The 16,573-nt window shown below is 49.0% G+C and overlaps 1 protein-coding gene across 1 annotated transcript in view; it reads right to left on the bottom strand.

The window, feature by feature from the left end:
* Nucleotides 1-726: 726 nt before the first annotated feature.
* The window catches only part of si:ch211-1i11.3 (mitogen-activated protein kinase kinase kinase 5), a 35,783-nt gene continuing 19,936 nt past the window's right edge, over nt 727-16,573 (bottom strand). The window contains exons 20-28 of the mRNA XM_056592803.1: nt 14,878-15,028; nt 14,083-14,248; nt 10,861-11,046; nt 10,137-10,242; nt 9,683-9,914; nt 8,753-8,889; nt 8,526-8,626; nt 2,207-2,283; nt 727-2,121 (exon numbers count right to left, since the gene is read on the bottom strand). Coding sequence (XP_056448778.1) covers nt 2,025-2,121; nt 2,207-2,283; nt 8,526-8,626; nt 8,753-8,889; nt 9,683-9,914; nt 10,137-10,242; nt 10,861-11,046; nt 14,083-14,248; nt 14,878-15,028 — 1,253 coding nt within the window. The 3' untranslated portion in view covers nt 727-2,024. The remainder of the gene's footprint in view (nt 2,122-2,206; nt 2,284-8,525; nt 8,627-8,752; nt 8,890-9,682; nt 9,915-10,136; nt 10,243-10,860; nt 11,047-14,082; nt 14,249-14,877; nt 15,029-16,573) is intronic.

The raw sequence follows: 16,573 nt of genomic DNA, 5'->3' as shown, positions 1-16,573 counted from the left end.
CAATAAGTACATTCGTCAGAAGAAAGAGAAAAACAATATATCGTTGTCAGTAAAGTAAGGATGTTCTTAGAAACAAGTGCCAAGCAGCAGCAATCATCAGGTTAACCCATTCCCCGTACACAACAAAAAGAGATAGGATAAGATGCCTTTAAAAATAGTACTGAGAATTGTAGAGCAAGGATGTAAAACTTGTGTGTAAGGTACCACGCTCACATGTAGCCCCCTGAGTCATGTTGAATACCTGGACACACACACCGACTACTCCGTCAGGTCAAACCCTTTGAACTCACTCATGAGGTATTCTATATGCAAAGTTTAACCCGGGCCAAAGTCACATACAAGTAGTATGTTAAACATAAATATGCTATTTAGTATCATACTCACAAAACCTATTCAAGGTTGATGCCAGGAAACCACTGAATAGCCCCCCATGAAGAACCAAATGTCCCAATGCATCCCATGTCATGACACATGACCCAGTCCCCCGGTGGGGTAGCGTGCAGCGAGCTACAAATCCACGACAGCTGCAGTGGCTGAGCCTGGCCGCTGGGGGGCAGTATGTCGCTTAGTGTGTGTGTGTGTGTGTGTGTGTGTGTGTGTGTGTGTGTGTGTGTGTGTGTGTGTGTGTGTGTGTGTGTGTGTGTGTGGGTGTGTGTGTGTGTGTGTGTGTGTGTGTGTGTGTGTGTGTGTGTGTGTGAAACACAGAACATCCCAGTGATTCTCATAGTTTCAGTATTAATCTTTATTGACAACATGCTTTGGTTCCTAAAGACATCGAGACGTAGAAAACCTCGGACCACCAGTAGACCGAAGACCGTCGTAAAACTCAGTACCTAAACGTGTCCCCATGGTAACCAGCAGACAGCTGTCAGTCAGGGGCAGCAGAGGGATCACTCTCTCCTCTAAGTCTGGTGGATCCCTTCTGCTCTAAGTCTCTGAGTCTGGTGGATCCCTTCTGCTCTAAGTCTCTGAGTCTGGTGGATCCCTTCTGCTCTAAGTCTCTGAGTCTGGTGGATCCCTTCTGCTCTAAGTCTCTGAGTCTGGTGGATCCCTTCTGCTCTAAGTCTCTGAGTCTGGTGGATCCCTTCTGCTCTAAGTCTCTGAGTCTGGTGGATCCCTTCTGCTCTAAGTCTCTAAGTCTGGTGGATCCCTTCTGCTCTAAGTCTCTAAGTCTGGTGGATCCCTTCTGCTCTAAGTCTCTAAGTCTGGTGGATCCCTTCTCCTCTAAGTCTCTGAGTCTGGTGGATCCCTTCTCCTCTAAGTCTCTAAGTCTGGTGGATCCCTTCTGCTCTAAGTCTCTAAGTCTGGTGGATCCCTTCTGCTCTAAGTCTCTAAGTCTCGTGGATCCCTTCTCTCTGGACATCCATGGTTTGGTGTGACAAATAAATGTAACCTTTGGCAAAACAGAAGATGTTGTCTTTAAAACCTGCAATAACAATCACATGTTAAGAAATAATAATTAATTACTAAGCTCCTGCCCTACAGAACTGCAATCAAATATATCTTTCAGGCAGACAGAATAAAAACAGTTTGAAAGTCAATTTTGAAACCCATACCCTGAGGAATAGAAACCAAAAGGTCAACTATTGACAGAAAAACAACCATAACCTCATAGAAAACTACCTCTCCGTTTGAAATATATGACATCTGAAGTATAAAGCTTCTCCTGCTCTCCATGTTGTCAATAAGCTGAGCCCAGAGCTACCAGACTAAAGGACCACAATGCACTGCTCTCTCACCCAGGGCACCCCGAGGGGAGGGACCGTCCTGACCCCCCAACACCAGTCAGAAGCAGCCGTCGTAATCGCCCTGTTCACCACAGCTGCTGCTGTCGCTGTGGGCGTGGCTCTAATGGCTCCTCCCCCTGGCTCCTCAACACACTGCCCTCCTGCTCTCCTCCCTGATGGTGCTCAGACCGGCGTTCCTGGCCGTCGTGACCGCCCTGTTCACCACAGCTGCTGCTGTCGCTGTGGGCGTGGCTCTAATGGCTCCTCCCCCTGGTCCTGGCTCCTCCCCCTGGCTCCTCAACACACTGCCCTCCTGCTCTCCTCCCTGATGGTGCTCAGACCGGCGTTCCTGGCCGTCGTGACCGCCGCCCAGACGCGGCACAGCATCCCGCCCCTAGCGATGCGACACAAGATGGGGTGGTTACCATAGCGACCAGCAGAGAGGCGGTCCTCTGATCAGAGTGTCTGTGTGTTGCCACCTTATGCCGCAGTACACCAGGTCGTCTCTGCAGGAGTCCTCCAGCAGACAGTCCAGGGAGAAGTGATGGTGGAGCAGCTGGGAGAGACAAACACACCTGGGTCAGAAGATACACTAAACCACCACTAAACCACCACTAGACCACCACTAAACCACAATGAGAACCCACTAAACCACCACTAGATCACCACTAAACCACAGTGAGAACCCACTAAACCACCACTAGGCCACCACTAAACCACCACTAAACCACCACTAAACCACAATGAGAACCCACTAAACCACCACTAGATCACCACTAAACCACAGTGAGAACCCACTAGACCACCACTAAACCACCACTAGACCACCACTAAACCACAGCTAAACCACAGTGAGAACCCACTAGACCACCACTAAACCACCACTAAACCACAGTGAGAACCCACTAGACCACCACTAAACCACCACTAGACCACCACTAAACCACCACTAAACCACCAATAGACCACCACTAGACTACCACTAAACCACCACTAAACCACCACTAAACCACCACTAGACCACAATGAGAACCCACTAGACCACCACTAAACCACCACTAGACCACAGTGAGACCCCACCAGACCACCACTAAACCACCACTAGACCACCACTAGACCTCCACTAAACCACCACTAGACCACCACTAAACCACCACTAAACCACAGTGAGAACCGACTACACCACCACTAAACCACAGTGAGAACCCACTAGACCACCACTAAACCACCACTAGACCACCACTAGACCACCACTAAACCACAGTGAGAGCCCACTAAACCACCACTAAACCACAGTGAGAACCCACTAGACCACCACTAAACCACCACTAAACCACAGTGAGTACCCACTTGACCACCACTAGACCACCACTAGACCACCACTAAACCACAGTGAGTACCCACTTGACCACCACTAGACCACCACTAGACCGCCACTAAACCACCACTAAACCACCACTAGACCACCACTAAACCACCACTAAACCACAGTGAGAACCCACTAGACCACCACTAAACCACCACTAGACCACCACTAAACCACAGTGAGAACCCACTAGACCACCACTAGACCACCACTAAACCACCACTAAACCACAGTGAGAACCCACTAGACCACCACTAAGCCACCACTAGACCACCACTAAACCACCACTAAACCACCACTAAACCACCACTAAACCACAGTGAGAACCCACTAGACCACCACTAAGCCACCACTAGACCACCACTAAACCACAGTGAGAACCCACTAGACCACCACTAAACCACCACTAGACCACCACTAAACCACCACTAAACCACAGTGAGAACCCACTAAACCACCACTAGATCACCACTAAACCACAGTGAGAACCCACTAGACCACCACTAAGCCACCACTAGACCACCACTAAACCACAGTGAGAACCCACTAGACCACCACTAAACCACCACTAGACCACCACTAGACCACAGTTTGAACCCACTAGACCACCACTAGACCATCACTAGACCACCACTAAACCACCACTAAACCACAGTGAGAACCCACTAGACCACCACTAGACCACCACTAAACCACCACTAGACCACCACTAGACCACCACTAGACCACCACTAGACCACCACTAGACCACCACTAGACCACCACTAAACCACCACTAAACCACAGTGAGAACCCACTAGACCACCACTAAACCACCACTAGACCACCACTAAACCACCACTAAACCACAGTGAGAACCCACTAGACCACCACTAGACCACCACTAAACCACCACTAAACCACCACTAGACCACCACTAAACCACCACTAGACCACCACTAAACCACCACTAAACCACCACTAGACCACCACTAGACCACCACTAAACCACAGTGAGAACCCACTAGACCACCACTAAGCCACCACTAGACCACCACTAAACCACCACTAAACCACAGTGAGAACCCACTAGACCACCACTAAACCAGAGTGAGAAGCCACAAAACCACCACTAAAGCACAGTGAGACCCCACCAGACCACCACTAGACCACCACTAAACCACCACTAAACCACAGTGAGACCCCACCAGACCACCACTAGACCACCACTAAACCACCACTAAACCACAGTGAGAACCCACTAGACCACCACTAGACCACCACTAAACCACAGTGAGACCCCACCAGACCACCACTAGACCACCACTAGACCACCACTAAACCACCACTAAACCACAGTGAGAACCCACTAGACCACCACTAGACCAACACTAAACCACCACTAAACCACAGTGAGAACCCACTAGACCACCACTAGACCACCACTAGATCACCACTAAACCAGAGTGAGAAGCCACAAAACCACCTCTAAACCACAGTGAGACCCCACCAGACCACCACTAGACCACCACTAGACCACCACTAAACCATCACTAAACCACAGTGAGAACCCACTAGACCACCACTAAACCACCACTAGACCACCACTAGACCACCACTAAACCACCACTAAACCACCACTAAACCACAGTGAGAACCCACTAAACCACCACTAGACCACCACTAGACCACCACTAAACCACAGTGAGAACCCACTAAACCACCACTAGATCACCACTAAACCACAGTGAGAACCCACTAGACCACCACTAAACCACCACTAGACCACCACTAAACCACCACTAGACCACCACTAAACCACCACTAAACCACAGTGAGAACCCACCAGACCACCACTAAACCACCACTAAACCACCACTAAACCACAATGAGAACCCACTAAACCACCACTAAACCACCACTAAACCACCACTAAACCACCACTAAACCACAGTGAGAACCCACCAGACCACCACTAAACCACCACTAGACCACCACTAAACCACCACTAAACCACAGTGAGAACCCACCAGACCACCACTAAACCACCACTAGACCACCACTAAACCACCACTAAACCACAGTGAGAACCCACTAGACCACCACTAAACCACAATGAGAACCCACTAGACCACCACTAAACCACCACTAGACCACCACTAGACCACCACTAGACCACCACTAGACCACCACTAAACCACAGTGAGAACCCACTAGACCACCACTAAACCACCACTAGACCACCACTAAACCACCACTAGACCACCACTAGACCACCACTAAACCACAGTGAGAACCCACTAGACCACCACTAAGCCACCACTAGACCACCACTAGACCACCACTAAACCACCACTAAACCACAGTGAGAACCCACTAGACCACCACTAAACCAGAGTGAGAAGCCACAAAACCACCTCTAAACCACAGTGAGACCCCACCAGACCACCACTAGACCACCACTAAACCACCACTAAACCACAGTGAGAACCCACTAGACCACCACTAGACCACCACTAAACCACAGTGAGACCCCACCAGACCACCACTAGACCACCACTAGACCACCACTAAACCACCACTAAACCACAGTGAGAACCCACTAGACCACCACTAGACCACCACTAAACCACCACTAAACCACAGTGAGAACCCACTAGACCACCACTAGACCACCACTAGATCACCACTAAACCAGAGTGAGAAGCCACAAAACCACCTCTAAACCACAGTGAGACCCCACCAGACCACCACTAGACCACCACTAGACCACCACTAAACCACCACTAAACCACAGTGAGAACCCACTAGACCACCACTAAACCACCACTAGACCACCACTAGACCACCACTAAACCACCACTAAACCACAGTGAGAACCCACTAAACCACCACTAGACCACCACTAAACCACCACTAAACCACAGTGAGAACCCACTAAACCACCACTAGATCACCACTAAACCACAGTGAGAACCCACTAGACCACCACTAAACCACCACTAGACCACCACTAAACCACCACTAGACCACCACTAAACCACCACTAAACCACAGTGAGAACCCACCAGACCACCACTAAACCACCACTAAACCACCACTAACCACAATGAGAACCCACTAAACCACCACTAAACCACCACTAAACCACCACTAAACCACCACCAGACCACCACTAAACCACCACTAAACCACCACTAAACCACCACTAAACCACAGTGAGAACCCACCAGACCACCACTAAACCACCACTAGACCACCACTAAACCACCACTAAACCACAGTGAGAACCCACCAGACCACCACTAAACCACCACTAAACCACCACTAGACCACCACTAAACCACCACTAAACCACCACTAAACCACCACTAAACCACCACTAAACCACAGTGAGAACCCACTAGACCACCACTAAACCACAATGAGAACCCACTAGACCACCACTAAACCACCACTAGACCACCACTAGACCACCACTAGACCACCACTAGACCACCACTAAACCACCACTAAACCACAGTGAGAACCCACTAGACCACCACTAAACCACCACTAGACCACCACTAAACCACCACTAAACCACCACTAGACCACCACTAGACCACCACTAAACCACAGTGAGAACCCACTAGACCACCACTAAGCCACCACTAGACCACCACTAGACCACCACTAAACCACCACTAAACCACAGTGAGAACCCACTAGACCACCACTAAACCAGAGTGAGAAGCCACAAAACCACCTCTAAACCACAGTGAGACCCCACCAGACCACCACTAGACCACCACTAAACCACCACTAAACCACAGTGAGAACCCACTAGACCACCACTAGACCACCACTAAACCACAGTGAGACCCCACCAGACCACCACTAAACCACCACTAGACCACCACTAGACCACCACTAAACCACAGTGAGAACCCACTAGACCACCACTAGACCAACACTAAACCACCACTAAACCACCACTAAACCACCACTAAACCACAGTGAGAACCCACCAGACCACCACTAGACCACCACTAAACCACCACTAAACCACAGTGAGAACCCACTAGACCACCACTAGACCACCACTAAACCACAGTGAGACCCCACCAGACCACCACTAGACCACCACTAGACCACCACTAAACCACAGTGAGAACCCACTAGACCACCACTAGACCACCACTAGATCACCACTAAACCAGAGTGAGAAGCCACAAAACCACCTCTAAACCACAGTGAGACCCCACCAGACCACCACTAGACCACCACTAAACCACCACTAAACCACAGTGAGAACCCACTAGACCACCACTAGACCACCACTAAACCACAGTGAGACCCCACCAGACCACCACTAGACCACCACTAGACCACCACTAAACCACAGTGAGAACCCACTAGACCACCACTAGACCACCACTAGATCACCACTAAACCAGAGTGAGAAGCCACAAAACCACCTCTAAACCACAGTGAGACCCCACCAGACCACCACTAGACCACCACTAGACCACCACTAAACCACCACTAAACCACAGTGAGAACCCACTAGACCACCACTAAACCACCACTAGACCACCACTAGACCACCACTAAACCACCACTAAACCACAGTGAGAACCCACTAAACCACCACTAGACCACCACTAAACCACCACTAAACCACAATGAGAACCCACTAAACCACCACTAAACCACCACTAAACCACCACCAGACCACCACCAAACCACCACTAAACCACCACTAAACCACCACTAAACCACAGTGAGAACCCACCAGACAACCACTAAACCACCACTAGACCACCACTAAACCACCACTAAACCACAGTGAGAACCCACCAGACCACCACTAGACCACCACTAAACCACCACTAGACCACCACTAAACCACCACTAAACCACAGTGAGAACCCACCAGACCACCACTAAACCACCACTAAACCACCACTAGACCACCACTAAACCACCACTAAACCACCACCAGACCACCACTAAACCACCACTAAACCACCACTAGACCACCACTAAACCACCACTAAACCACCACTAGACTACCACTAAACCACAGTGAGAACCCACCAGACCACCACTAAACCACCACTAAACCACCACTAGACCACCACTAGACTACCACTAAACCACAGTGAGAACCCACCAGACCACCACTAAACCACCACTAAACCACCACTAGACCACCACTAAACCACCACTAAACCACCACTAGACCACCACTAAACCACCACTAAACCACCACTAGACCACCACTAAACCACCACTAAACCACCACTAGACTACCACTAAACCACAGTGAGAACCCACCAGACCACCACTAAACCACCACTAAACCACAGCTTGAGGACAAACCCCAATCTGCTGCTGATCTTTTAGCCCACCGTCTGAAGACGCAGTGGACAGAAGTGTCTCCACACGGGCATGGAGCTGAGGGTCACCTTGTGGACCGTGTCCTGGTCTACAGGGACCGCTCTGAGCCAGCGGACCAGGGCCTGGTCCTCAGGAGCAGGACAGTCCACCTGAGGAGCCAGCGGGCCGTCTGCAGAGAGGGGACACCAGGGAGGCTCAGTGAGGGTACAGGGACAAGTGACCTGGCTCTGTGGCTGACACGAGCGGTACGCAGCGGCCTCGCTCCTCTGATCCTCCAGAGCGGGGAGGGGGTCACCTGTAGAGAAGGAGGAGGCGTCGCTGGTGGAGGTGGAGCAGGTCTTCAGGACCTGTATCTCCTGGTGCTTCCTCTGGACCGAGGTTCTGAGGAGGTCCTGGTACTCCGTCTCCTTCTCCGTCAGCTGGTTCAGGAGCCTGGGGAGGAGAGAGGAGAGGAGGGGAGGAGAGAGGAGGTGAGGAGAGAGGAGAGAGGAGCTGAGGAGAGAGGAGGTGAGGAGAGAGGAGAGAGGAGAGGAGAGGAGGGGAGGAGAGAGGAGGTGAGGAGAGAGGAGGTGAGGAGCTGAGGAGAGAGGAGAGAGGAGGTGAGGAGAGAGGAGGTGAGGAGAGAGAGGAGGAGAGGAGAGAGGAGGTGAGGAGAGAGGAGAGAGGAGGTGAGGAGAGAGAAGGGGAGGAGAGAGGAGAGAGGAGGTGAGGAGAGAGGAGGGGAGGAGAGAGGAGGTGAGGAGAGAGGAGAGGAGGGGAGGAGGCGAGGAGAGAGGAGAGAGGATATGAGGAGAGAGGAGAAAGGAGAGAGGAGAGAGGAGAGAGGAGGTGAGGAGAGAGGAGGGGAGGAGAGAGGAGCCGAGGAGAGAGAAGGTGAGGAGAGAGGAGGGGAGGAGAGAGGAGGGGAGGACAGAGGAGGTGAGGAGAGAGGAGGTGAAGAGAGAGGATGGGAGGACAGAGGAGGGGAGGAGAGGAGGAGAGAGGAGGGGAGGAGAGAGGAAGGGAGGAGAGAGGAGGGGAGGATGGGGGGGGGGGGGGGGAGAGAGGAGGGGAGGAGAGAGGAGGGGAGGAGAGAGGAGCCGAGGAGAGAGAAGGTGAGGAGAGAGGAGGGGAGGAGAGAGGAAGGGAGGGGGGAGGAGGGAGGAGGTGAGGAGAGAGGAGCCAAGGAAAGAGGAGGGGAGGAGAGAGGAGGGGAGGAGCAGTGAACCGGCTGGTTCTCGTTCACCTCTGTGTCTCCTGCCGAAGCTCGGCCAGCTGGAGGCTCAGCGGACAGGAGGGGAGGTGGTCGTTATGGTGACCACTGCTGTCGTCATGGTGACCGTCCGGGTCCCCCGTCTCCGGGGGTTGGCAGGCGGCGTCCTGCTCCGCCTCCGGGCCGGAGGCGGGAATGCCGAGATGCTCTGGGGGAGAGCCCGCCTCCTCACCCTCAAAGGACGACTGCAGCTGGAGCTTCAGCTCTAGGGAGGGAGGGGGGGGGAGGGGGGGAGAGGGAGGGAGAGGGAGGGAGAGGGAGGGAGGGAGCAAGGGCGAGAGGGTGAACCAAGTGTCAGGGTGAATGTGAACTTGGTAACAAGCTGAATTGAGTGACAGGGTGATTGAGTGACAGGGTGATTGAGTGACAGGGTGATTGAGTGACAGGGTGATTGAGTGACAGGGTAATTGAGTGACAGCGTGAGTACCTGGCAGCAGCACGGTGATGGCCTCCTGAACGGCCTGTCTCAGCAGGTTGTCCAGAGCAAACATCCAGTGAGGTTTGACCTGCTGCTGGCGGAGAACCTTCTTCACCTGGGCAGAGAAACAGGTAGAAACAGGTAGAAACAGGTGGTACAAGGTGGAAACAGGTAGAAACAGGTGGAAACAGGTAGAAACAGACAGTTGAAAACAGGTGGAAACAGGTAGAAACAGGGGTAACCAGGGGTAAACAGGTAGAAACAGGTAGAAACAGAAGAAACAGGTAGACACAGGTGGAAACAGGTGGAAACAGGGAGAAGTAGAAACAGGTACAAATGGGTCTACTAGAAAGAGATCTACTTCCCTCCTTGACCTGGACAGGAAGTGATCAACTCTTTTGAGAGGTAAAGCCCCCCCCCCCCCCCACCAACATATCGTTTAAAATCCCACTTTGGTAATGACGTGTATTTAGCTCACCTTAACCCTAATTTCCATAGCCTAGGGTTTTAAATACTTATAAAGCTACCTATTAAAATAGCTTTTATCGGCATGGTGGCGCTCAGAGCTAACCCTGACCCTAATCTGAATTGCTTCGGTAAACTTCGTAAAGTTATAATCCTAAAAAATAAACGATGACAACCGGCTTCCTAACTAGTTTAAACCGGACCGTTGCAATGCTCTGATTCCACTGTACTCAATCTAATCCTCATTAAATCCTTTAGTTAAACTCACGGCGTCCTGGAAGCTGAACAGCGCGGCCTGCAGGCTGCTGGCCGGTACTGCGGCGGCCAGCAGCGCGGCTCGCAGCTCCAGCAGACTGCAGGTCAGGACCCTCCGGTCGGGGGAGCGGATGTGGTCCCGCAGGCAGCCAATCAGGTGCAGGATGTGATCCGCCGTCAGCACAGACCCCCCACCAAGCTACAACAGCATTAGTGGAGCCACGCCGTCGGGGTTAGTAAGGTCCTATACATGTTACAGTATGTTCCATACATGTTACAGTATGTTCTATGCATGTTACTGTACGTTCTATACATGTCAGTGTATGTTCCATACATGTTACAGTATGTTCCATACATGGTAGAGTATGTTATATACATGTTACAGTATGTTATATACATGTTACAGTATGTTCCATACATGTTACAGTATGTTCCATACATGTTACAGTATGTTCCATGCATGTTACAGTATGTTCCATACATGTTACAGTATGTTCTATGCATGTTACTGTACGTTCTATACATGTCAGTGTATGTTCTATACATGTTACAGTATGTTCCATACATGTTACAGTATGTTACATACATGTTACAGTATGTTATATACAGTTACAGTATGTTCCATACATGTTACAGTATGTTCCATACATGTTACAGTATGTTCCATGCATGTTAGAGTATGTTCCATACATGTTACAGTATGTTCTATATATGGTGGAGTATGTTCCAAACATGGTAGAGTATGTTCTATACATGTTACAGTATGTTCCATACATATTACAGTATGTTCTATACATTTGACAGTATGTTCCATACATGTGACAGTATGTTCCATAAATGTTACAGTATTTTCCATACATGATACAGTATGTTCCATTCATGTTAGAGTATGTTCCATACATGTTACAGTATGTTCTATATATGGTGGAGTATGTTCCAAACATGGTAGAGTATGTTATATACATGTTACAGTATGTTCTATACATGTTACAGTATGTTCCATACATGTTACAGTATGTTCTATACATTTGACAGTATGTTCCATACATGTGACAGTATGTTCCATAAATGTTAGAGTATGTTCCATACATGATACAGTATGTTCCATTCATGTTAGAGTATGTTCCATACATGTTACAGTTTGTTCTATACATGTAACAGTATGTCCCATACATGTCACAGTATGTTCTATATATGGTGGAGTATGTTCCATACATGGTAGAGTATGTTCTATACATGTTACAGTATGTTCCATACATGTTACAGTATGTTCTATACATGTTACAATATGTTCCATACATGGTAGAGTATGTTCCATACATGTTAGTGTATGTTCCATACATGTTACAGTATGTTCTATATATGGTAGAGTATGTTCCATACATGTTACAGTATGTTCCATACATGGTAGAGTATGTTCTATACATGTTACAGTATGTTCCATACATGTTACAGTATGTTCTATACATGTTACAGTATGTTCCATACATGGTAGAGTATGTTCCATACATGTTACAGTATGTTCTATATATGGTGGAGTATGTTCCATACATGGTAGAGTATGTTCTATACATGTTACAGTATGTTCTATACATGTAATAGTATGTTCCATACATGTTACAGTATGGTCTATACATGTTACAGTATGTTCCATACATGGTAGAGTATGTTCTATACATGTTACAGTATGTTCCATACATGTTACAGTATGTTCTATACATGTTACAGTATGTTCCATACATGGTAGAGTATGTTCTATACATGTTACAGTATGTTCCATACATGGTAGAGTATGTTCTATACATGTTACAGTGTGTTCTATACATGTTACAGTATGTGCCATACATGTTACGTAGTTCTATATATGGTAGAGTATGTTCCATACATGTTAGTGTATGTTCCATACATGTTACAGTATGTTCTATATATGGTAGAGTATGTTCCATACATGTTACAGTATGTTCCATACATGGTAGAGTATGTTCTATACATGTTACAGTATGTTCTATACATGTTAGAGTATGTTCTATACATGGTAGAGTATGTTCCATACATGGTAGAGTATGTTCCATACATGTTACAGTATGTTCCATACATGGTAGAGTATGTTCTATACATGTTACAGTGTGTTCTATACATGTTACAGTATGTTCCATACATGTTACAGTATGTTCTATATATGGTAGAGTATGTTCCATACATGTTAGTGTATGTTCCATACATGTTACAGTATGTTCTATATATGGTAGAGTATGTTCCATACATGTTACAGTATGTTCCATACATGTTACAGTATGTTCTATATATGGTAGAGTATGTTCCATACATGTTACAGTATGTTCTATACATGTTACAGTATGTTCCATACATGGTAGAGTATGTTCTTTACATGTTACAGTATGTTCCATACATGTTACAGTATGTTCTATACATCTTACAATATGTTCCATACATGGTAGAGTATGTTCTATACATGTTAAAGTATGTTCTATACATGTTACAGTATGTTCTATATATGTTACAGTATGTTCTATACATGTTACAGTATGTTCCATACATGGCAGAGTATGTTCTATACATGTTACAGTATGTTCTATACATGTTACAGTATGTTCCATACATCTTACAGTATGTTCTATATATGGTAGAATATGTTCCATACATGTTAGTGTATTTTCCATACATGTTACAGTATGTTCTATATATGGTAGAGTATGTTCCATACATGTTACAGTATGTTCCATACATGTTACAGTATGTTCTATATATGGTAGAGTATGTTCCATACATGTTACAGTATGTTCCATACATGTTACAGTATGTTCTATATATGGTGGAGTATGTTCCATACATGTTACAGTATGTTCTATATATGGTAGGGTATGTTCCAAACATGGTAGAGTATGTTCTATACATGTTACAGTATGTTCTATATATGGTAGGGCATGTTCCAAACATGGTAGAGTATGTTCTATACATGTTACAGTATGTTCTATATATGGTAGAGTATGTTCCATACATGTTACAGTATGTTCTATACATGTTACAGTATGTTCTATATATGGTAGAGTATGTTATCAACATGTTATGTTGAGGTTGTGGTTGTGTTGAGGTTGTGTTAATAGAGTTGTGTTGAGGTTGTGTTGATTTATGTTGAGGTTGTGTTGAGTTGTGTTACCGCGGGCAGGCCGTTGTGTTAATAGAGTTGTGTTGAGGTTGTGTTGAGTTGTGTTACCGTGGGCAGGGCGTCCTGGACGTGTGCGACCACGGGCCCGATGTGGTCGCTCAGCACGCGGTGCAGCGTGGCACGACGCTCGCTGTCCTTACGCAGAAGGAAGAGACCGGGGCTCTCGCCCGCCGCCGCCGGAGAGCCGGGCGCCAGGGGGGCGGAGCCAGGGGCGCTGGGGACACACCCACACAACCCTGCATTACACTACACAACTACACAACTACAGGGGGCGGAGCCAGGGCGCTGGGGACTCACCCACACAACCCCGCATTACACTACACAACTACACAACTACAGGGGGCGGAGCCAGGGGCACCTGGGACACAACGCACACTGTACACTGCCACCAGGGGGAGGCACAACACACACTTTACCCTGCCACTAGGGGGAGGCACAACGCACACTGTACACTGCCACCAGGGGGAGGCACAACACACACTTTACCCTGCCACCAGGGGGAGGCACAACACACACTTTACCCTGCCACTAGGGGGAGGCACAACGCACACTTTACCCTGCCACTAGGGGGAGGCACAACGCACACTTTACCCTGCCACCAGGGGGAGGCACAACGCACACTTTACCCTGCCACCAGGGGGAGGCACAACACACACTTTACCCTGCCACTAGGGGGAGGCACAACGCACACTTTACCCTGCACCAGGGGGAGGCACAACGCACACACACCTGACAGCACTACACGTATGCACAAGTACTCAAATTAGAAGATTACAAAAAAACATAACTGTTGACATTCGACTAGATCATAAGGTCATGAAAACAGGAAGCAGCGCGCATTACAGCAGGAAGCTGCCGGAGGGGGGCGTGTCCTCGCCGCCGGGGGCGGGGCTGTGGCGCCGGAGGTCCAGCGAGAGGCTGAGGTCCAGAGAGTCCACCGAGTCGGTGTCCTCCACGTACACCGTGACCGGGACGGAGAGGCTGCGATGGAGGTCTGAGGACACGCACACACAGACACACACACACACACACACACAGACACAAACACACACACACACACACACACACACACACACACACACACACACAGACACACAGAGACACACACACGCACACACACACAGACACACACACACACACATGCACTAGATGAAATATGGGCAACATGTTTTCATACTCAAATGTTTAAATTCTGTTTTCTAATTTGTAAAGCGAGGCGGGAAACGTGACCCCTGAAACAGACTCGTTATGACGGGGAGATCAAGCACACACACACCTCTGATCAATCAATCAATTAACATGGACCCATCCACATGTTAAAGGAGCATTTCACCGGTGGAGGCATGAATATGTATTGAAATTGGGTCCTATATGTAGTCGAATAATAAAAAAAAAAATCAAATTTTGTGCTGTCTTGACCGAGAAAAGGCAGAAAGTGACTTTTTGGCGCTTGTGGATTGAAGACAACAACTCCCACCATGCACCAAGCATGCACAGCTTCACTGGCCACTCCCGCTGATCTAGATCTCCGCCTATCGGACACCTCGCTGTTCCATCTCTACCAAGCTGATACCGCAATACTGCTTGAAAATCATTTCACACAACATTTCTAGTGACGAGTATTAGTTGGTGAACTTAGTGAATTAGTCCTTGTTTGTATTCTTTTGAAATGGTGAACTTTGCATGGTGCCATCTTCTATGTCAGATCCAGTACCCTCCGCCATTGTACTTCATTTTTATCAACAGCCTCTGTTAGCTTCAGACGCTGTGGATGTTAGTTTCTGCTGGTGAAGTCCCACCCACTGGCACTGCTCTAATAGGTCTGTAGCGTCAGTGGGTCCCACCCCTATAGGGGGTGGGACTAGCGCTTGTAGTCTTACGAGAATCCTCCCCTCTTACACTACCTATTTACTTCTACGCAAAAATCGTCATATTGCGTGATCTTAAACAGGAAGTGTTGGAGATCGATACGGATCTCTCCAGTCGCTCCAGAACATAAGTATGATGCACGACCATTCAAAAATATGAGTGGGTTTCTAACGATACAAAACTTAATGGAAATGGGTGAAGTTTCCCTTCAATGGAGGAGGGGGAGGAGGAGAGGAGGGGGAGGAGGAGAGGAGGGGAGGAGAGGAGGGGAGGAGAGGGAGGAGAGGAGGAGAGGAGGGGAGGAGGAGAGGAGGGGGAGGAGGAGAGGAGGGGGAGGAGGAGAGGAGGGGAGGAGGGGAGGAGAAGGAGCAGGAGGAGGGGAGGGGAGGAGGAGGGGAGGAGAGGAGAGGAGGGAGGAGGGGAGGAGGGGAGGAGAGGAGAGGAGGGGAGGGAGGAGGAGGAGAGGTGGGGAGGAGGAGGGGAGGAGAGGAGAGGAGGGGAGGGAGGAGAGGAGGAGAGGGGGGAGGGAGGAGGAGGAGAGGTGGGGAGGAGGAGAGGAGGGGAGGGAGGAGAGGAGAGGAGGGAAGGGAGGAGGGGAGGGAGGAGGAGGAGGAGGGGAGGAGGGGAGGAGGGGGAGGGAGGAGGAGGAGGAGGAGGGGAGGAGGAGAGT

Source organism: Gadus chalcogrammus, chromosome 6, assembly GCF_026213295.1.
Source record: "Gadus chalcogrammus isolate NIFS_2021 chromosome 6, NIFS_Gcha_1.0, whole genome shotgun sequence".
Classification (NCBI taxonomy): domain Eukaryota; kingdom Metazoa; phylum Chordata; class Actinopteri; order Gadiformes; family Gadidae; genus Gadus; species Gadus chalcogrammus.
The sequence above is the reverse complement of the archived record's forward strand: the minus strand, read 5'-3'. Positions and strand labels throughout refer to the sequence as shown.